Source organism: Oncorhynchus nerka, linkage group LG22, assembly GCF_034236695.1.
Source record: "Oncorhynchus nerka isolate Pitt River linkage group LG22, Oner_Uvic_2.0, whole genome shotgun sequence".
NCBI lineage: Eukaryota > Metazoa > Chordata > Actinopteri > Salmoniformes > Salmonidae > Oncorhynchus > Oncorhynchus nerka.
In genome coordinates this window covers 40,086,493-40,109,977 of record NC_088417.1, presented here as the reverse complement: position 1 = coordinate 40,109,977, position 23,485 = coordinate 40,086,493, and the positions used below count along the sequence as shown (strand labels likewise).

General features: G+C 42.6%; 1 protein-coding gene across 2 annotated transcripts in view; it reads left to right on the top strand.

Moving 5' to 3' along the window:
* LOC115105163 (tyrosine-protein kinase Yes-like) overlaps positions 1–23,485 on the top strand; it is a 51,363-nt gene that overhangs the window by 14,287 nt on the left and 13,591 nt on the right. For both annotated transcript variants that reach the window (XM_065007145.1, XM_029626844.2), the window contains 7 exons: positions 9,900–10,184; positions 12,060–12,159; positions 12,664–12,762; positions 13,825–13,928; positions 14,286–14,435; positions 16,960–17,115; positions 23,246–23,425. In XM_065007145.1, coding sequence (XP_064863217.1) covers positions 9,908–10,184; positions 12,060–12,159; positions 12,664–12,762; positions 13,825–13,928; positions 14,286–14,435; positions 16,960–17,115; positions 23,246–23,425 — 1,066 coding nt within the window. In that variant the 5' untranslated portion in view covers positions 9,900–9,907. Of the gene's footprint in view, positions 1–9,899; positions 10,185–12,059; positions 12,160–12,663; positions 12,763–13,824; positions 13,929–14,285; positions 14,436–16,959; positions 17,116–23,245; positions 23,426–23,485 lie in introns of those variants that run through there.

Here is a 23,485-nt window from a genome sequence, read left to right as displayed (position 1 = left end):
CATATAAGTGTCACACCCTGACCATAGTTTGCTTTGTATGTGTCTATGTTAGTTGCTTGTGTCAGCACAGTTCTTAGGATAGCTTCACGGTCGTTATTTGTTTATTTGGTTTCGTACAGTTTACTTCGTGTTTGTTGTCATTTATTAAATGATGCATTTACACCACGCTGCGCTTTGGTCCGCTTCATACGACGATCGTGACAATAAGGAACTTCGTCATTCCTTCTCCTCAGATCTCACCAAGTCAAGTCTCACCCCTGCACCAGTCAAGTTTCACCCCTCCTCTTCAACACTCACCCCTCCTCGAGAATCAACCGGTGGTGTCGCGCAGTTCTGCGAGGCCCCTACACATTTTGCCATGGGGCAGAGGGATAAATGTGCAGTTTTATAGCTAATCTCATTCTTTTCTACACATTCTTTTCCATGAGGCCGAGAGAAAATGTTGCTATTTTAAAGCTAATTTACTTGAATTCTAAGCATTTTGCCATGGCTTATGACGTGTTCATATGCTATCTGGGTGGCTTGCGCTAATATTTTTTTTTAGCCCGGGGCGAAACACTGGTGATGAAACACTAGTGAGCACACCAGGGGTGAGGAAGTCAGGGGGTCAAGGAGCCTCAGGTGGCGGTGGAACACCAGGTCCCTCTCTGTGGAACGTATGAGGGGCGTACCTTTCAGCTAAAGCAATTCCAGGGTGAAGTTTCCCCCAGGTATAGATCTAGGATCAGCTTCCCCTCCCCCAATCCTTAGTGAGGACAATGAAAAACGGACCCAAGATCACCGTCTTGGGGCAACTTCACCCTACACCAGCCAATGCATTCCAAATGTACTAGAGTGTAATCTGAGCCACAAGAGCCCTATGCAAATCAGGTCTACACTTTTGACGCCAAAATGTCTTCTTAAGCAAGCTATTCCTGAATCTTTCAGAACACAATGCTTTTGATTTAGACATGCTTTTCACAATGCTTTTGATTTAGAGGGAAGGATGAGGCAACTTCAACCTAGTTTTGGAAGGACATGTTTCTATTCTATTTCAACATCAGCTAATGCACTTTGAGCTTTTCCCTGATAAGACAACACATCTATGGTCTGCATTTATTCTGTCTCTCCTTCAGATCAGACCGAGGAAATGTTTGAATGTTGTAATAACAGAACTTTTCCTTTTTCAACTCTACCTCGCCCAGTTACAGTAATATTTTGTGGTGGACTACTTGCTACACGGAATGACACCACTGGAAATCCTTTCATGTATGTGTGCTGTTATTCTGTTATAGGTTATATGCTCAGGGCAAGAGGATGCTGTCAGTAATTAGAACATGTTACTAAATTTAGCTCCAAATCAACAAACATATTGGCAGTTTTGTTTAGTATTTTTGGCTCTGTAATGCATGAATGATGAGAGCCTCTATGCATTTTTAGATCCTTGGAATTGATGGTTACTAAGACTTGACTCCTTTGTGACTTTGGATTCATGGGAAATCATTTGATTACATGACTAATGCCCCTTAGGTTACATTGTGGACTCGCTCTTTGTTCATAGGGATCTGGGGATGGCTAATATGGGTACCATTTCTCAGCGTCCTTCAACCTTGCTTAGAACTGTCTCGTTCTCAAACAATGTTATAACCTTTTAAAGAATAGTTATACTACAATTTAAATCCGTAACAATATCCATGTTGCATCTCCACTATTTATGTAATCTCAGTCAAACCCAGTCTAATCTCAGTCAAACTCAGTCTAATCTCAGTCAAACCTGCGTGCTGGAGTTGGGGGGCTTTAAAGGAATTGAGGGAGAAAGAGAGTGGACACCGTGGTCTAGTCAGACTTAAAGGAACCTTTTTCCTGGAGGTGTAGGCCGAGATCGTTCAACTCTAGACCAATAACCTTAAAGGCATGTAACATGTAGGTAGGCTTGGGTGGTACCCCATATACAGATGAAGTTGGAAGTTTACACACACTTAGGTTGGAGTCATTAACTAGTTTTTCCAACCACTCCACAAATTTCTTGTTAACAAACTATAGTTTTGGCAAATTGGTTAGGACATCTACTTTGTGACACAATACATTTTTTCCAACAGTTGTTTACAGATTATTTCACTTCTAATTCACTGTATCACAATTCCAGTTGGTCAGAAGTTTCAATACACTAAGTTGACTGTGCCTTTTAAACAACTTTGAAAATTCCAGAAAATGTCATGGTTTTAGAAGCTTCTGATAGGCTAATAGACATCATTTGTGTCAATTGGAGGTGTACCTGTGGATCTATTTCAAGGCCTACCTTCACACTCAGTGCCCCTTTGCTTGACATCATGGGAAAATCAAAAGAAATCAGCCAAGGCCTCAGAAAAAAATGTGTAGACCTCCACAAGTCTAGTTCATCCTTGGGAGCAATTTCCAAACGCCTGAAGGTGCCACGTTCATCTGTACAAACAATAGTACACAAGTATAAACACCATGGAACCACGCAGCTGTCATTACCGCCCAGGAAGGAGACTCGTTCTGTCTCCTAGAGATGAATATACTTTGGTGCGAAAAGTGGGTCAAAATTCACCCAATTTATTGTGGGAAGCTTGTGGAAGGCTACCAGAAACGTTTGACCCAAGTTAAGCAATTTAAAAGCAATGCTACCAAATACTAATTGAGTGTATGTAAACTTCTGACCCACTGGGAATGTAATGAAGGAAATAAGAGCAGAAACAAATCATTCTCTCTAATATTATTCTGACATTTCACATTCTTCAAATAAAGTGGTGATCCTAACTGACCCAAGACAGGGAATTGTTACTAGGATTAAATGTCCGGAATTGTGAAAAACTGAGTTTAAATGTGTTTGGCTAAGGTGTATGTAAACTTCCGACTTCAACTGTATATCGTATACCCGGGTATTATGAAATAGCTACGGGATGATTTTGTCAATACTGTTGAAACCATTTCTTAGAATTTTTTTCAATACATTGTAATATTTGTAGCAATTTTTTAAAAGTAAATACCTGCTGTCAACTTGTGCAATATGTTAGAAGATAAAGCAGATCTCATTCTTCTTTCACCTGTCACATTATGAAGCTTATGTAGTTCCCCAGAACAGTTGATCCAGTCATGTGTTTGTTTTGTAAATAGCACAACGGGAGAAAGCAGGAGCAGGTGATTCCAGCTGTGTATCGACAGGGGTTTAAGTTTTATTTTGAAAGTAGAGTGTGTTTTTTTCCCGTCAATAAACTGATCAGGGACTTGCAACTATAGTTTTCCTTCACATAAATTACATTAGTGCAACACATTCGTCAAAAAATAGCGACGATGCATGGCCGTCATATTTATAATGTTAAGGCCTATCATAGGAAGAATGTAGCCAGCTACATTTCCTAATGTTTTGCTTAATGTTAATCTTGCATTTTACCAGAGAAAAATAGGCTGGCTACACCGAGAAAAGTAGCTAAACATCAGTCAGAGCTCTGTCTTCTGATAGAATGCCTGTTAGTGAATACTCATCCAAGTTTAGAAGTGCAACTGAAGCACAAAATGAGTTCAATGCCGAGCAGAAATTACAATAAGAAGCTTTTTCGATCCGTGTTTACAAACATAGCAAGATATTTCTTATGAGTTTTATATTTTTGTCCTGCATGAAAAACGCATAATTCTGTGTTAACATGAGCCCTAAGTTTAACTTGCCATCTAAGTAAGAATTATTAATAAAGTGATGGGGCATCATATTGTGCTAGCGTTTGAGAAGTCAAAGCCTTTTGGTTGAGTTATTTGTACAGCTGCCACTGCTATCTTGATTTCCTTGCGTTGTTTCTCCTCTCTGTTCTTTGTGGTCTCCTCCTCCCCCCTCTTCTCCGAGCAGAGCAGTCAGGCCCGTTGCCCTAGTAACTCCAGACTCCACACAGACACAGTGTGTAGACATGCTGCTGGAGAGCCAGTACGGCATTCGTCAAAACTTTGTTCATTCGCACACTGTCTCCCATTCGCTTGTAAATGTCAGTAGCTCCTACACATATATGTATAACTTTATGCGCTGGATTGCCTGTCTGCAATTTGTTTATTTTAGTTTGTGTTCGTTATAATATAGGGCCCTATGAAATCCGCTTAACTTTTTTCGGAGTTCCGTTTAATTGTTTTCCCAAATTCATTTTTTTCCGTTTTCATTTTTCTGAATTCTGTGTTTTACAATTTATGCTAATTTTAGCATCAGAAAGAGTGTCTAATAATGTGAATAAATAAAAAGTGAACCATTTAATAAGATAGAACAGTACAGTTGTAATGATGCTACACATTGCACTATTTTCTTTTATCAAGGCAACTGCTTCAATACAGAGTTCTAATAAGTGTTTCATTATAAATGGAAAAAAGTAAGGCAAGAATCTAGGCAACTATGCAGCAAACTTCTCCTCTGTTTCCAGCTGGCCGAGGATGTTTGCGACGGCCTGGGATGATGACTTTTCTGCCAACAAAAACTCTCTGCACAGATGAACATGCTCTGCGTGGTACTTCACTGCCCCAAACCAGCTATTCCATCTGGAGCTCACTGCTTCAGGAGGAGTCTTGGTCTGCACAAACCCCTTCATAATGAGGAAGCTCACCCATCTTCTCTTTCTGGCAGGGTTCTTGAAGAAGACAGATCTCATCCATGTCACAAGTGATGCAACTTCAGAGAAGTATTTTTAGTGCTGCCAGGTCTCACGCACCAGATTAATGACATGGCAGAGACAGGTTACATGGACACTTGGGCATCACTCCTTTCAGAACCTCCTTGTATGCCTTCTGGCAGTAGGAGGCATTATCTATGACCACTGCCCAGGCGTCATTCAGGTTCAGATCGTTGCTGTGGAGGGAGGCTAGTATAGCTTGGGAAAACTTTGAGTAGATGCATCTGTCCATGAAAATTACATCCACCAGAAAGTACTGGTTTTCAACACCTTATGTTTTAACCTAAAATAATATTGTGACAAAGCAAGTGTTATTAAAATGTCAAGTGTAAACACAATATAGATACAGCGATAGTTAGCTAGATGGAGAGGCAGTGTTCAATTCACATTGCAAAATGTAAATGTATGCTATTGCAATGGTATATTAATAGGCTGTTAAGTTAACTCACCAATGACGATGTTTAGAACGCTGAAATCCCTTGCATTTGTTGTGTCGTCAACAACCACCGGAAACTTATTCCCACGGATCTTCTGTAGAACGGCAGTCACGTATGTGTTGGTCGAACACACCGGGCAGGTGCGTTTGACGGAGGCTGCTCTCATTTCCGGGCACCACTCCTCCCTGTTTGCAATGCCTCACTAGAAACGGCCGTGCTTTCTTAGCTTTCCTAAGGGGATGTCAGACTCGGCGCACACAGCCACAAAGTCCTGAATAAATCCTCGTCTTGAATCTGCTGATGCGCTTGCACTAGTAATGGTCGTTTGAAGAGGCATGCTCTGGCTAACATGGTGTTTTTCCTTGTTCTTCACATGGGCTTTAGACTTTAAGTGGTCATCATACATATTTTTACGGGTCTAATCAATAGTATGTTGACAGAATTTATTGCCTAACTGAGAATAGTCGTTTGGGTATTGCGCTTCTCTGAATTTAGGGGTTAGGGATGATTTTTTTAATGATTATTTTTAGTTTTTTTGACAACTTGGCCCTCCCAGACGGCCTCTTCGACATGTTTAATTGTTACTACAATAATTAGGCCCACCTTTGATTTAAAAAAAGATGTATATATTTCAGCCAAATCATGTAATATTCTGCAATATTCCACGTTTTAAAGTTGAATCCATTTTTATAACCAAATTCTGCGATTCCTTCCGCATTTTCCGCATCGCAGAAATCATAGGGCACTAATAATATTTAGCTAGTGGCCTCCATGGAAATTCGCAATTACTTGGTAATAGGCGCCCAATTACTTTGCAATAGACTCCCAATGGGCTTTTCTTTGTGTTTTTGACTGAGATAATCATTATCATCAGCATAGTCTCTACACTGTGATCAATGCAGAGTAGATGACATTGCAGCGCATTCCTATCTCATCTCGCCTTGTTTTATTTCTCCCCCCTGGTAATCTCTGAGGAGATTGTGCTTGGTGTTGAAGACGACAAAGCATGATGTAGGCTAAACCCATCATGTCATTATGTGTGTGGGTTGCTTTAACTGTGGCCTGTACTGATAGCGGGTTAGCTGTGAGCTGATGAAGGCTGTCAGCCAAAGCCTGCCCAGCCACTACGGATCACGCCATCACAGCCAAGAGTGTCGTTAAGCTCCACCGGGACAGCAACCATCAGATCACTGGTAGCCTGAGGACGTTATCCTTCTTGAGGACTTAATGTTATTGGATCACAGGAAGGATCGACACAGACAGGTGGCACAAGGAGAATAATTAACTGTGGTAAATGAAGCGAGCGCTATAGTGGAAGTAGTCGCAGAACAATAAAAAGCCAGGGAAGTAGTTGGGCCTACCATTTAAGCCCTCGTGCCCTCATCTGTTCTTCAGATAGTTCCCTCCCCCACCCTCTTTCAGCCTACGTCCACCACACCAGGTCTGTACATATATGGAAGCGGCTTGTTATGTTTCTCTCATCATCCTCACAGCCAGCGCAAAGCCTCCCTCCTCATAATCCTTCATTCAGTTGGCCAGGGGATTCTCTCTCTCTCTCTCTCTCTCTCTCTCAACAGATTCTTCCCTGCGCTGACAGTCCCTCATGTGAGAGGGTTTGGCACAAAATCCCAGCCCACTCTCTGTGTATCTTTGGCACACGCGCATGCACACATAAATACGGTCTTTAAAAAAATATATATCTCTACATTCAGAGCAAATCTCTACCGCTCTCTTTGCCAGGCAATGTTATTCTGCTCTGATTATCTGCATTTGTGTATCGGAGGGGGGCTATGGGGATTAGCGTATGGGCGAAAGCATGACATGAGATGAAGAACAATCACTTGTAACATTGCACTAGGCATCTTCAAGGCTATGTGAACTTGCTGCTGTGCCCATTTAGGATGGGAGAAGAGTTTCACTTGGGCCATGGGTTAGGGAAGGGGCTTTTTAAAACGGCTCAGGCGTGAATGCTTGGAGCGTAAGATCACGTTCCCCTCCTCCGCTGTCTGTTGATACAAATGCGCCAGAGGAACAGGTGTGTATGTGTGTCCGCAGTCGGGTGCAGGCTGAATGCGCACGGCCTTTCCAGCTTTACGTGTGTGTGTGTGTGTCACCCAGACTAATCCAGTCTGTTTTCTCAGCGAGCTAGAGCTCATTCACTATATGACTGTGTTTGACTGACTGTGACGTAAGGGGGGCGAAGTTGGCGAATGGTTGACTGTGTCTCCGTTAGAAGAATGTTGCACCAGATGGTTTCTTGAGGTTTGTTTTATACAGATGTTGTAATGGCATTGATGCAGCCTGGAGCCTTGTGACTGGGATGTAAAGGCCTGGAACTGTGGCGTGGCAAGTTAAGTGACCTGTCTCTGGACCACTTCTTTCTGATGGTAAAGTTCAAACCAACCACAGTCAACCAACCCAACCATTTCTACCCACCAGGAGCCCAGCAGTTAAAAGGGAGGGTGGGTTAGACTCCTTTTTTAAAGGGAGGGCTGGTTCTGTAATTAAGTGGCTGACAGAATTCCTTGGCCTCCGAGCTGAACATCTGTGATTAGATTCATTTGGACCAAGGCTTTTAATTATTATTAGTATTCTTTATTTTTTACAAATCTGCGTTCACTTAATATAGTTTGATCAGTTACTTTGACTCCGTATCAATTTGTAAACATTAATTTACCATAATTTCTTTGCTAGGTAGTGTTCGCCCGATATACCTGCGCCAATACGCAGATATTTTTCATCCTATAGCTTTATCATCTTCTTTTTAAACAGTGAGCCAACATGAGATTAAAAACACATTTTCTCATTGCTCCTTCTTGTCCCTCTACAGCAGACATAGAGTGAGCAATATGTTTGAAACATTGAATCACAATAAAAACGCAGTATCGAATCGCAATACATATAGAATCATGGGAATACATATCGTATTGGCAACCAACTATCGTGATAATATCGTAAAGTGAGGTCCTTGGCGATTCCCAGCCGTACTCTTAAATCAGTTTTATAGAGAACTTACCGACACATAGTTCATAGCATGCAATTTATTCAGTGTACTTGGCAGTTCTGCTACTGACAAACTCTGGACTTCTGCCATTCCCTTTTTATTTATTTTATTTGACCTTTATTTAACCAACCAGTTAAGAACAAATTCTTATTTTCAATGACTGCCTAAGAACAGTGGGTTAACTGCCTGTTCAGGGGCAGAACGACAGATTTGTACCTTGTCAGCTCGGGGGTTTGAACTTGCAACCTTTCGGTTACTAGTCCAACACGCTAACCACTAGGCTACCCTGCCGCCCCTTTCTGTCCGTCTCTGTCTTCTAGGCCAGTGTTTCGCAATCGTAGGTGTGCAAAATTCCGGCAACTTTCCCAAAAATCACAGGATTTCTGGAAATCCTAGTTGGAATATTCCTGTAATTAGGAGGGAAACAATATGGAAATCTGGGGAACCTCTAACCAGGATTACTCAAATTTTGCACTGTATGTCCCTGGGATGTTGCTAACTGACAGGTCGCTCAGATAGTCAGTTCACAGTCACACTGATTTTAGTCAGCTCTCAAAGAGTAAATAAAAGTCCTCCTTCAAAGTAAGGAATTAATCATAGCTTGTTTGCCAGAAAACTCCCGATTTTGAAAGACAGCTACCCACCTCAGGGTAGAGAAAACGATAGCGAATCCTGGCTGTAACCCTCTGACTAGAGCAGCTGTTTCCGAGATCAGTCAAAACATCTGGAGCCTGCTATAGGAGCGTGTCTGATGGCAACCGTATTTACTAGGCCTTCTCTTCACAAAGGAATGCCTTGACATAACACTGGCCAATTCTGTTGGACGGAAGAATGACAACAATGCAGATGGGGAAGACGCCAGTGTTGATGTGTTGTAGCTTTTTGGACATATGGTTTCACGTAAGAGTTACTGGTGGTTAAGGCGACGTGCCGATTCGCCAACCGTCTCTTGAATGATGTACTCGCACACGCTATTGCATGGATGTAGCAATGGTGGAAACTCCCTCCTGCCAATGCTTACACCATTCCTATGCTTTTAAATCCATGCCAGGGAGTGTGCAAGTGCACACTTCAGAAGAAGGATGGAGAATTGGGGCAATACCTAATGTACATGGAGTTTTTAATGGCTGGTGGCCATGTTTTGCAACACTTATTGTGATGTTTGACCCACAAAAGAAGTAGCAAAGGTTTATTCTGGGGGGGGAAAACATGCTTTTAAATCCTTTTCTCCGAATTCTCACCATTTTGCCTCATCAGCACTGCATTTCAGATGCCTTCAATTTGGAAGTCATATGTAATAAACATCTCCTTAAATACAACACAACAGCCCTAAACCCCTTTATAAAATCTATTTGCATGTATTTTTGCATTGGATACACTAGACTAGTGCTGTCTCACAGTCATATGTGGTGATTATCATGTGTTTAATTATGACCATGTAACATGCGTTAGGAAGAGTGATGCTAGATCAGATTTAGGATTTTTGTCCCCAGATTAATAGAGCATCATGGGCTTGTGGCTTAAGCCATAAAATGACAAACAAATGGTTTATGACAAAACATTTAATAGACGTAGAGTCGTCTAGGTTGCAGGATGACTACAGAGGTAGTCATCTCATTGTTAAAGGCATCCTCCTAACCAGTCCATATGTTGTAATCCTTAATCATTTTTTAACCTCTTCGCTTTCAACGTTGTTTCGACTGATGAAGTGCCACCCCTGCACACGCAGCCTATCACGTCTATGCCGAGGGTGACAGAGTGAATACTGTCCTGAAACTATGCTCTAACTAAGTGTGTGTGTGTGTTTCCCTCCAGACGTGACCATGGGCTGCATCAAGAGTAAAGAAGACAAGGGTCCCACCATGAAGTACCGGCCGGACAATGCTTCGGCCTCGGACGTCATCGCCCCCCACGTGGGCCCCTACGGGCCCGACCCCACCCAGCTGCAGCAGAACCAGCCACCTTCCTCTGGACCCGCCACAGGCTTCAACCCCCACGCTATCACCCCCTTCGGAGGAGCCTCCATCATGACCCCCTTCGGAGGGGCATCCACCTCCTTCTCCGGTGCTCTCCCCGGTGCATTCCCCGGTGCCGTATCAGGTGAAACTCGCCTACTATCCACATAATCCTAGATGTAGATCTTCAAGCATAGCCTACCTCGAATTTTCGTGCGAATTACCCCATTGACAGTTTAGACTTGCCCTACTATTTACAGAATCCGAACTTGAGACCTTAAGGCGGGTAGCACCCCCCCTCCCCCGAGTGTCGGTGCAATCACGTGTTGACATCAATGGATGATTTGTGCGATGCGTTTGTGTGCATGTATCTTTCGAGCGTGGGTTTCTTTTCGTACCCGTATGCCTTTCTATCATAACAACAATGCTATATAAGCGCTCTAAGGTGTGCCATATGAGACTGCTATGGTTCCTTCACAAGGGCCCGTATACTTATTTTCCAACAGAATAGTTGGTGACCTGACAACTCAATATCCGGAGTCGCTCGAAAAAACCACCTGCCATTGTGTTCCAGCCAATTCAAATCCAACGGTCTATCGTCATCTCCCTCTAGATGTCCTTCAGTCACGTTGTACACAGGTGCCATTGGCAACAACAACAACAACAAAAAATCAGCAACGATTTGAAAGAGACATCTTTTTATAGGTCTACGGTCCCAGTGAGCAGGGAGACGAGATTGAGCCCTCCTGTATAGGTGGGATTAGGTTTGTAATCCCCCCCTTCCCTGTTGTGTTATCTGGTCTCGGGGTGGTGGCGGGGCTCCATGGCACGTTATGGAGTTCCTCTACCAGTTAATGGGATTAGTGTTGGCAGCTTTGTGTTGTTCAGCGTTGGTTTAGATGAACATGTGCTCCCTGTGAGGTGTGTCATAGGCTGTGTCCGAAATGGCACCCTTTATGGGCCCTGGTCAAAAGTAGTGCACTAAAATATATAGGGAGCAGGGTGCCGTTTGGGACGTAGCCGTAGATGGTTATCCACACAATCTGCCTACCTATCTAATCTCTGTCCAGTAAGAAGAATGGCTTACATTGTGTTCTGCATTGGCATTACAGCTGTGAGATTAGATGACCTGTGCTGTGGTATTATTCATGCTTTGTAATTGTTAGATTGGCACCGAGCTGACGTAAGCATTTCCCCTACGACGCTAAACAAACAACAACCTTGCCGGATGATGAAATCCACTCCCGTCAGAGCAACCGATTTAGTATCCACCCCCCTGACAAATTAATACCTGCCATGAATGACAGTCTTTCCCTTTACCCTTCCCAATATATCCATTGCAGACCCGGGATTAAATACTAGAGTGCCAGATGTGCAGTTTTCAACAATTTATATTGATTCCATTGCACCAGGAAAGCTCAATTATGCCCAGCTTAAGTATTTTCAAATCCTTTCCAATAGTATTTCAACCCAGGTCGGATCCAGGGCCAATGGCGTGTCTATGTTGCTTTCCTGAAACGTGGCAGTTTTGTTCATATTTTTATACGCTGGACATTTCCATAGAGTAGAATTAACGTCAGGGAGAAAATCGCCAGGGAGCGCGCAGGCTGGAGACCACGGATCTATTGCTCCCCTGCACTCACAACAGTGTCACACTACACATACCAGTCACGTACCACCGCTATGGAAACAGAACGCGCCGCTACAGATCTACGTTCTCTGACTGACCTCCTCATGGTCCCGTTTATCTTTGCAGCAGAGTTTGTTTCTGTCAATGTCACTGGATGTTGACAGTACCAATCTTGGCACAAAGGTCGCCAGGTATTTATAGAAAGTCTTTGTGTCTTTAGTAGGCTGTTAGTAGCTGTCAGAATGCCGTCATATTCTGACTTTTTCACCATCTGTACTGGTTCTCCACCAAAATGAGTCAACAAATGTATATACTGTCCATGAATTTCACTTGTGCTTTTTGAACGTTTTACTGGATGTTTTCTGTCTGTGTGTGTGTGTGTGTGTTCAGGTGGGGTTACGTTCTTTGTGGCCTTGTACGACTATGAAGCCAGAACTTCGGACGACCTGACGTTCAAAAAAGGGGACCGCTTCCAGATCATCAATAACACGTGAGTTCTTGTGGGCCCTGGCCAAAAGTAGGCCACTATATAGGGAATAGGATGCCATTTGGGATGCAGGCTCCCTCTTTGCACCTGTTCTATACAACTTTCTTCCTACATGTTAAATAAAGGTTAAATAAAAATCGAATTAAAAAAATTTGAAAAACATGGATTAGAGTTTTGTTTTCACCCTCTGATCCAGTTTTTTTACACCCAGATCGCTGGAGTCTTTCATTTATTTAACGAAACCCTTTTAACACAGATGTGCCTTAGGTCATAAATACCTCTCTGCTCTAGAATGTAGCCTTGGTTGACTTTGTTCAATTCAAATATAATGCAGTGCTGTGCTGCGTGCCATAATATAGCTATAGAACACATGCATAAAAGACAGCATGTACAAGACATAACCAGACTTCCGTTACTAGGAACCGTGTGTGCTGGAGTGTGCAGACATAGTAGTGACACTAGATCTGGATGATTCTCTCTTTCGCTCTGTGTTTTTTCCCCCTACAGAGAAGGGGACTGGTGGGAGGCGCGCTCCATCAACACAGGGAAGAAAGGATACATTCCCAGTAACTATGTGGCTCCAGCTGACTCCATCCAGGCTGAAGAGTAAGGCCCTTGTTTATCCTCTCACCTAACCTAACCTGATTAGGACCTTCCACTGACACAACAGCGCTATCCTAACCACAGCATCATGATCATGCATCACATGCCTCTCACTGGAAGCCCATTCACATTTATTTTTATTTTTTATTTAATTTAACCAGGCTAGACAGTTATTTGCAATAACAGCCTCCTGGGGTACAGTGGGTTAACTGCCTTGTTCAGGGGCAGAATGACAGATTTTTACCTGGTCAGCTCGGCGATTCGATCCAGCAACCTTTCGGTTACTGACCCAATGCTCTAACCACTAGGCTACCTGCCGCCCCCAAACTAGAATAGCTCATAGCTTCTTCTGCTCTCCTGAGGCCATATGTATCAAGCGTCTCAGAATAGGAGTGCTGATCAGGTTCCTCCTGTCCATGTAATCTTATTCATAGCGATCTACAGATGTAGGATCTTAATTAGATCAAGACAACTTTCCTGCAATTTTGAGGTTTAAAAAGACTTCTGAAGTTTCCACTTTGACATTTCAGACTTAATTTTCATAATGTATCAACCCCTACCAAAAAATGTCCATTAATTCGCATGACTTGTTGCTGCAGGATTATTTTCCTGCTGTAGAAAACGGTCTCAAATTTAAAACGGGCTCTAAATCAGCACTCCTACGCCTGAGACACTTGATCCATGTGTCCCCAGGGGGTTTCATCTACCATCTCGTGTTGGATATAAGCCTAGAGGTTTATGATCGTTTAGCAAGGAAATAGAATGTAATCCTGTTTGTTCGATGACCCCTGACGGACTCAAATAATTCTGTATTTCCTCTCATTGTGTATTTCAAGTTTGACTTTTCCAAACACGGAAATGATCCTTACGAGTATTGAGTCAAATAAAGTTAATAATAACATAAGCCGGTATTCATGTTAATGTGTGTCCTCATAAGAATAGAAGGATGTGCTAGTTCTGGAGCGCAGTAAATACCTGGAATGGCTGGGGTTTCTCAAGGACAGATTTGGGAAAGGCTCATTTTTACAAAGGCTCAACTCATTCTAAGTCTGTGTTCTTCCTCAGGTGGTACTTTGGTAAAATGGGCCGTAAAGATGCCGAGCGGCTGCTGTTGAATCCAGGCAACAACCGAGGCACCTTCCTGGTGCGAGAAAGTGAAACCACTAAAGGTGACGATGATTAACGTGGAAAACGTGCATGGACTGCATCTCAAGTAACCCGCTATTCCCCATGTAGTGCACTACTTTTGAGGGTTCATATTCATAAAGTGCCTCAGAATATGGGTGTGCTGATCCAGGATCAGATTCTCCCCGCCCAGAATAATCTGATTCATTGTGATCTAAAAGGTGAAACTGATCTTAAATCAGCACTTGAGCTCATATGGTGCCCTAAGTAGTGCACTATATGGAGAATAGGGAGTCATGTAAGACATAGCCAGTGACACTCTCATTTACATGAATAGATAAAGCCTAGATCTTAATACTGTTGGTTGGATGGACGAAGAATCTGGTCATTGTCTCCTCCAGGTGCCTACTCCCTGTCCATACGAGACTGGGACGATGCCAAAGGCGACAATGTGAAACACTACAAGATCCGCAAACTTGACAACGGGGGTTACTACATCACCACACGCGCCCAGTTTGACACACTGCAGAAACTGGTCAAACACTACACAGGTAGGTCTTGTAGCTCTTTTTCATAGGATCTCTCTCTCTCTCTAAGCCACTCACTCACCTCTCTTCTCTAACACTTTCTTACAGACCTGCAACCCTCCAAATGTAACCTTGCTGAGCGTGAGACACTCCTATTCATTTCAATGAAACCTGGGTGGAAGCAGCACGGCTCCGCGTGAGGCTTGCACTGCTCATCGTAAAATTACACTGGTTCTATTTTGAAGAGTATGATGTGCAGCTCACACACAAGAACACTTAATAAAGTGGCTTGCGTTCTGTTCACGCCGGCAAAAGGTCACGCGTCCAGTGTGTTACCTAAAAAACAACTGTTTTCCCAACAACCGAGTGTAGCTCCCCAGTAACTTTCTCATTCACAGCTTCCCTCCCTTCTCCAAGAGCAGAGCAGTTCCTGATCTAAAATTCACTCTCTTTTACCACAGTCTCTCTCTGTCCCTTGTCTGTGCTTCGGTAATACCTGGCTAACCTGTAATTGTCCCGGTGATTTCTCCAGCTAGAGGAATGGTATTCAGATTGAATATTTAATGGATACCTTCCTCAGGTGCTTCTCTTGCCGCTAAAGGAGAGAGGTTAAAGCGCTCTGGGAGAGCCCACTTTACGGCTTGGTTTCAAAATGCACCAGAGAAGAGTAGATTATGTCCCAAATGGAACACTGTTCCCTACATAGTGCACTACTTTTGACCTTAGCCCTATGGGACCAGGCGAAACGTAATGCACTACAGTGGGGGAAAAAGTATTTAGTCAGCCACCAATTGTGCAAGTTCTTCCACTTAAAAAGATGAGAGAGGCCTGTAATTTTCATCATAGGTACACTTCAACTATGACAGACAAAATGAGAAAAAAAATCCAGAAAATCACATTGTAGGATTTTTTATGAATTTATTTGCAAATGATGGTGGAAAATAAGTATTTGGTCAAATAACAAAAGTGTACCTCAATATTTTGTTATATACCCTTTGTTGGCAATGACAGAGGTCAAACGTTTTCTGTAAGTCTTCACAAGGTTTTCACACACTGTTGCTGGTATTTTGGCCCATTCCTCCATGCAGATCTCCTCTAGAGCATTGATGTTTTGGGGCTGTTGCTGGGCAACACGGACTTTCAACTCCCTCCAAAGATTTTCTATGGGGTTGAGATCTGGAGACTGGCTAGGCCTCTCCAGGACCTTGAAATGCTTCTTACGAAGCCACTCCTTCCTTGCCCGGGGGGGGTGTGTTTGGGATCATTGTCATGCTGAAAGACCCAGCCACGTTTCATCTTCAATGCCCTTGCTGATGGAAGGAGGTTTTCACTCAAAATCTCACGATACATGGCCCCATTCATTCTTTCCTTTACATGGATCAGTTGTCCTGGTCCCTTTGCAGAAAAACAGCCCCAAAGCATGATGTTTCCACCCCCATGCTTCACAGTAGGTATGGTGTTCTTTGGATGCAACTCAGCATTCTTTGTCCTCCAAACACGACGAGTTGAGTTTTTACCAAAAAGTTCTATTTTGGTTTCATCTGACCATATGACATTCTCCCAATCTTCTTCTGGATCATCCAAATGCTCTCTAGCAAACTTCAGACGAGGGGGACACGTCTGGCACTGCAGGATTTGAGACCCTGGCGGCGTAGTGTGTTACTGATGGTAGGCTTTGTTACTTTGGTCCCAGCTCTCTGCAGGTCATTCACTAGGTCCCCCCATGTGGTTCTGGGATTTTTGCTCACCGTTCTTGTGATCATTTTGACCCCACGGGGTGAGATCTTGCGTGGAGCCCCAGATCGAGGGAGATTATCAGTGGTCTTGTATGTCTTCCATTTCCTAATAATTGCTCCCACAGTTGATTTCTTCAAACCAAGCTGCTTACCTATTGCAGATTCAGTCTTCCCAGCTTGGTGCAGGTCTACAATTTTGTTTCTGGTGTCCTTTGACAGCTCTTTGGTCTTGGCCATAGTGGACTGTTTGAGGTTGTGGACAGGTGTGGTTGTGGACAGGTGTATTTTATACTGATAACAAGTTCAAACAGGTGCCATTAATACAGGTAACGAGTGGAGGACAGAGGAGCCTCTTAAAGAAGAAGTTACAGGTCTGTGAGAGCCAGAAATCTTGTTTGTTTGTAGGTGACCAAATACTTATTTTCCACCATCATTTGCAAATAAATTCATTAAAAATCCTACAATGTGATATTATGGATTTCTTTTCCTCATTTTGTCTGTCATAGTTGAAGTGTACCTATGATGACAATTACAGGCATTTTGAAACCAGCAGGTCCAAGCCGTGTTAAACCATCCTCTTCTCATTCATATTTTAGCTGTGTAATTATAGGCTGAATTTAGCCGTATCGCATGGCGTACGGAAACACTTGAAGTAATGTGTGAAATGTCCCCTTTTTAAGCTACGTTCGGTTTTCCTTGTATATTAGTAACTCCTGTGACTCGTAAAAATATTGACCATGGTATTTATGTGTGTGCGTGCGTGCGTGCATCTGTGTGTGTGTATATGTGTGTGTGTCTGTCTCCCCGCTCAGAGCATGCAGACGGGCTGTGCCACCGGCTGACCACGGTGTGCCCCACGGTGAAGCCCCAGACTCAGGGCCTGGCCAAGGATGCCTGGGAGATCCCCCGGGAGTCCCTCCGCCTGGAGCTCAAACTGGGCCAGGGCTGCTTCGGAGAGGTCTGGATGGGTAAGACTACCCACACACATACAGACAGACAGAGACACACACACACATACTTGACACATAAAATCACCCAGCAGTGCTATTTGTAGAGTTAGCTCAGAGTAATTGTTTCAATTTTTCAACCATTCCCGAACCTGCAACCAAAAATAAGCTACACATGGGCAGTAGCAAAACAAGTGACCAAATGATTGTCTCTTCGCATGCAAAATCTGCAGAGCTGTGAGGGTTGTATCCCCCATATATATGGCATTCTATTGGTTGCAAGAATTTTGTTTAATAATTTAAATTGGAAAAACTCTACGTTTTGAACCCGGCGTCGTTTTGTGTATCAATTCATAAACCATGTGAAAGGAATTGGTGTATCAAAAATCTCCTCCCAACTACTTTTCAACCAGTATGGCACATCTGTCAATTGTTTGGTCCTAAAATGAACATGGGACACTTTTTTTAATCTATCACAATTTTCTATAGCCAACTTTGGTATTTAATGCAAGGCTAACAGACAAGTTTCTTACCTTCTCACATATCCACTTGTGTCATACATTTTTGCAGTAATGCTGCAATCAGTTGGTTGTAATTTTGGGAAGAGCAGACATTTCCATGTATTTTTGTTAATTGCATGTGTGACATAACTCCACCAGTCCTATTTATGATATAATTCACAAAGATCATATTTATTTATTTTTATAAATAATGTTTTTTCATCAATTAGTATATTTGAGTTAAACCATAGTATTTGTTCTGTATTTTATAGTGGATTAAACTGAAATTGCAACCAACCAACTGTTCCTAGGCTGTCATTGTAAATAACCATTTGTTCTTAACTGACTTGCCTAGTTTAATAAAGGTTAAAATGTATATAAATATTTATTTCAATAAAGGGGAAAAGGACATTCTTAAACATTCTTAGAGAACCAGTTCAGATTTAAGTATAGTTTTTGTGTGATTGAAGCCTTTAGTGAGAGTTCCGATGCTTTAATATTTAATCATTTCTGCCGTCGGAATTAATATTCAATATATAAAAAGACCTGTTTAATTTTGTCTCGCTTCTATTCCAAATAAAGTGAATATTTTTTGCTCATACAATAAATAAATAAAACTTTTTTAGGTGTAGGCAGGGCCATAAGTAAATAGGTAAACTGGGATATGACTGAATAATTCATCAGGGTGCACATCATTATTCAGTATTAATCCAGAGAGGTTAGAAAAATGATCTAGCTCCTGTCAGGCTGTGCAGGGATCCAAATCAGCGTACAATGACACCTTTGTTTTTAAGCCCTGGATTTCTAGCCCCTCAATATTGTTGTCGGATCTGACTTTAATAGCTAACATTTCGATGGCCATAATAAATAGATATGCCGATAGTGGACAACCTTGTTTTACTCCTCTTGACAATTTATTACTTTCTGAGAAGTAGCCATTATTTACTATTTTACATCTGGGGTTACTGTACATAACTTTAACCCATTTAATAAGAGATTCTCCTAAATTAACATAGTCCAGGCATTTATATATACATTTCGGGCGTACTTTATCAAAGGCCTTTTCAAAGTTAGCTATGAATACCAGGCCTGGTTTCCCTGATTTTTGTTGTTATAGTGTTCTATTGTTTCCAGTACTTATCTTATATTATCTCCAATGTATTGTCCATATAAACACCTGTTGTAAATGACTGTTGTATCTGGAAATGGCAGATTTGTTTATTTTTATGGAATACCTACATAGGCGTACAGAGGCCCATTATCAGCAACTATCAGTCCTGTGTTCCAATGGCACGTTGTGTTAGCTAATCCAAGTTTATAATTTTAAAAGGCCAATTGATCACTAGAAATCCCTTTTGCGATTATGTTAGCACAGCTGAAAACTGTTGTTCTGATTTAAAGAAGCAATAAAACTGTCCTTCTTTAGACTAGTTGAGTATCTGGAACAACATTCGATTACAGGCTCAAAATGACCAGAAACAATTAACTTTCTTCTGAATCTCATCAGTCTATTTTTGTTCTGAGAAACGAAGGCTATTGCATGCAAGAAATTGTCAAGAAACTTCAGATCTTGTTCAACGCTGTGTACTACTCCTTTCATAGAACAGCACAAACGGGCTCTAACCAGAATAGAAGGAGAAGTGGGAGGCCCCGGTGCACAAGTGAGCAAGAGGACAAGTACATTAGAGTGTCTAGTTTTAGAAACAGACGCCTCACAAGTCCTCAACTGGCAGCTTTATTAAATAGTACCCACAAAACACCAGTCTCAACGTCAACAGATAAGAGGCGTCTCTGGGATGCTGGCCTTCTAGGCAGAGTTGCAAAGAAAAAGTCATATCTCAGACTGGCCAATAAAAATAGAAGAATAAGATGTTCAAAATAACACAGACACTGGACAAAGGAAGATTGAAAAAAAGTGTTATGAACAGACAACTCTAAGTTTCAGGAGTTCGGATCACAAAGAAGAACATTTGTGAGAGACCGAAAAAATGAAAAGACGCTGGAGGAGTGCTTGACACCATCTGTTGTAAAGACGACTAGCTTTATTGAGCCTCTGCCATGTATATCTCACTCGTTCAGGATATTTAAGCCTCCATATATCCACTAGTTCCAATATACTGATAATATTAGTAATTTCCTTAGGTGTGAGGGTGATAGTTTGCAGTGTGATTTCCTTTATGCTCCATTGAGTTACACTATATATACAAAAGAATGTGGACACCCCTTCAAATTAGTGGATTCGGCTATTTCAGCCACACCCATTGCTGACAAATTTATAAAAACGAGCACACAGCTGTGCAATCTCAATAGACAAACATTGGTAGTAGAATGGCCTTACAGAAAAGCTCAGGGACTTTAACATGGTACCGTCATAGGATTACACCTTTCCAACAAGTCAGTTCTTCAAAATTCTGCCCTGCTAGAGCTGCTCCGGTCAACTGTAAATGCTGTTATTTTGTGGTGAAAACTTCAAGGTGCAATAAGGCTCAGCGGACCAGAGAGTGCTGAAGCATGCTGAAGCATGTCGTGCGTAAAAATTGTCTGTCCTCAGTTGTGAAACTCCCTACTGAGTTCCAAACTGCCTCTGGAAGCAATGTCAGCACAATAACTGTTTGTCGGAAGCTTCATAAAATGGGTTTCCATGGCCTAGCAGGCGGCTGCTCAAGGCTAAGATCACCATGCACAATGCCAAGCGTCAGCCGGAGTGGTGTAAAGCTCACTGCCATTTGACTCTGGAGCAGTGGAAACATGTTCTCTGGAGTGATGAATCACGCTTCATCATCTGGCAGTCCGACAGACAAATCTGTGTTTGGCGGATGCCAGGAAAACGCTACCTGCCGAATGCACAGTGCTAACTGTGAAGTTTAGTGGAGGAGGAATAATGATCTGGGGCTGTTTTTCATGGTTCAGGCTAGGCCCCTTAGTGAAGGGAAATCTTTGTCTAGATAGGTGTGGAGGAATTTGACTGTCATGCACAGAGCCCTGACCTCAACCCCATTGAACACTGTTGGGATGAATTCTCAGATTCTCAGCCAACGTAATTTCGAACACATTCGCCTTGTTTGTACCCCTTCCCAACTCAAGAGAATACTTTGTGTGAATGCATATACAGTTTGGCTGTTTAAGAAGGCATGCTAAATTGAGCATGAATGGGAAGATTTAATTAACCAATATCTAGTCCAAGCTGATGGAGCTCGCATATCCCCTTTCCCCCCAACACCCACACAAGTGTCCCCCATTGTGACCTATCTTCCGAAGCACCTCTGTGCAGTCAGACCATTTTATTATTCTGTGCCGCCAAGGCCACAATAATATGCCCCCACTCTGATTGTCCGAGTGCAACTCCCTCCCCATGGGTTACTGCAGCCAGTGTTTCCAGCACAGCCATTACCTGGGTGGGGGTACTCCACCGGAATTCCCACCGGCTAGGTGCGAGGTCATCAAGGTTCTCATTAGCAGCTTTGAGAAAATCCCATCTGGGTCTTTGGCTTTTGGACCTACCCTGCCAGGCAGGGTCAGACTCTTGTGGGGGCGGTGCTGCTTTAGTGGATCTCAGACCACATGACTGCATAGGCTACTTGCAGCAGGCCTATAAAACGGATAAGGACTAATCCTTAGTGGGTGGGTCACTCAGGTGGGTGTCTAGGATATAGGGTTGGCACTGTGCGATCATGATAGGACAAAAAGCAAGTTGGTTAGAACAAAAAACAAGTTGGTTAGGACATCTACTTTGCATGACACAAGTAATTTTTTCCAACAATTGTTTACAGACAGATTATTTGACTTATAATTCACTGCATCACAATTCCATTGGATCAGAAGTTTACATACACTAAGTTGACTGTGCCTTTAAACAGATTGGAAAATTCCAGAAAATTATGTCATGGCTTTAGAAGCTTCTGATAGGCTAATTGAGGTATTTTGAGTCAATTGGAGGTGTACCTGCGGATGTATTTCAAGGCCTACCTTCAAACTCAGTGCCTCTTTGCTTGACATCATGGGAACATTTTTTTTAATCAGCCAAGGCCTCAGAAAAAAAATTGTAGACCTCCACAAGTCTGGTTCATCCTTGGGAGCAATTTCCAAATGCCTGAAGGTACCACGTTCATCTATACAAACAATAGTACGCAAGTATAAACACCATAAGACCATGCAGCTGTCATACCGCTCAGCAAGGAGATGTGTTCTGTCTCCTAAAGATGAACATACATTTGTGCGAAAAGTGCAAATCCATCCCAGAACAACAGCAAATGACCTTGTGAAGATGCTAGAGGAAACGGGTACAAAAGTATATATCCATAGTAAAACGAGTCCTATATCGACATAATCTGAAGGGCCCCTCAGCAAGGAGGAAGCCTTTGCTCCAAAACCGCCATAAAAAAAGCCAGACTACGGTTTGCAACTGCACATGGGGACAAAGATCGTACTTTTTGGAGAAATGTCCTCTGGTCTGATGAACAAAAATAGAACTGTTTGGCCATAATGACCATTGTTATGTTTGGAGGAAAAAGGGGGAGGCTTGCAAGCCAAAGAACACCATCCCAACCATTAAACACAGGGGTGGCAGCATCATGTTGTGGGGGTGCTTTGCTGCAGGAAGGGACTGGTGCACTTCACTAAATAGATGGCATCATGAGGACGGAAAATTATGTGGATATATTGAAGCAACATCTCAACACATCAGTCAGGAAGTTAAAGCTTGGTAGCAAATGGATCTTCCAAATGGACAGTGACCCCAAGCATACTTCGAAAGTTGTGGCAAAATTGCTTAAGGACTTCAAATTCAAGGTATTGGAGTGGCCATCACAAAGCTCTGACCTCAATCCTATAGAATATTTGTGGGCAGAACTGAAAAGGCGTGTGCGAGCAAGGAGGTCTACAAACCTGATTCAGTTACACAAGCTCTGTCAGGAGGAATGGGCCAAAATTCACCCAACTTATTGTGGGAAGCTTGTGGAAGGCTACCTGAAACGTTTGACCCAAGTTAAATAATTTAAAGGCAATGCTACCAAATACTAATTGAGTGTACGTAAACTTCTGACCCACTGGGAATGTGATGAAAGAAATAAAAGCTGAAATAAATCATTCTCTCTACTGACATTCTGACATTTCACATTCTTAAAATAAAGTGGTGATCCTATCTGACTTAAGACAGGGAATGTTTACTAGGGGTAAATGTCAGGAATTGTGAAAAACTGAGTTTAAATGTATTTGGCTAAGGTGTATGTAAACTTCCCACTTCAAATGGATGTTTGTATATCCCATATCTGCGTAAAAGTGAAGACTCGCTCTGTCACAGTGGCATCCGCTTCTTCGGGGACTCAAGTCCTTTCAGCTTCAGCTCATAACTTCATGTGTGCTTTCCTCTATGTACCCAAATACACCCCGTTTGTCACATTGTACCTATGACACACTGTGTAACTCTATAAACAGTAGCCATACTATAATATGTCAGAGGTTTGCATCCCAAATGGCGCCCTACTCCATATGTAGTGCACTTCTTTTGACCAGGCTGTGTAGGGAATAGAGTGCCATTTGGTACACATACATAATGTGTACTGTGCTGGAAACAACCATTTGTTTACTCCTGTTTACACTATTGTCTTTCTGGTACAATATGACTCAAACATGACTTTTGTCATTCTATTCAGGCACGTGGAACGGCACCACCAAGGTGGCGATTAAGACCCTGAAGCCAGGCACCATGTCCCCCGAGGCCTTCCTCCAGGAGGCCCAGATCATGAAGAAGCTGAGGCACGACAAGCTGGTGCCCCTCTACGCCGTGGTGTCTGAGGAACCCATCTACATCGTCACTGAGTACATGGCCAAAGGTACACTTCGTCGTACGCACGTATAGCAGATGCGTATAAATCACACACACACATATTATT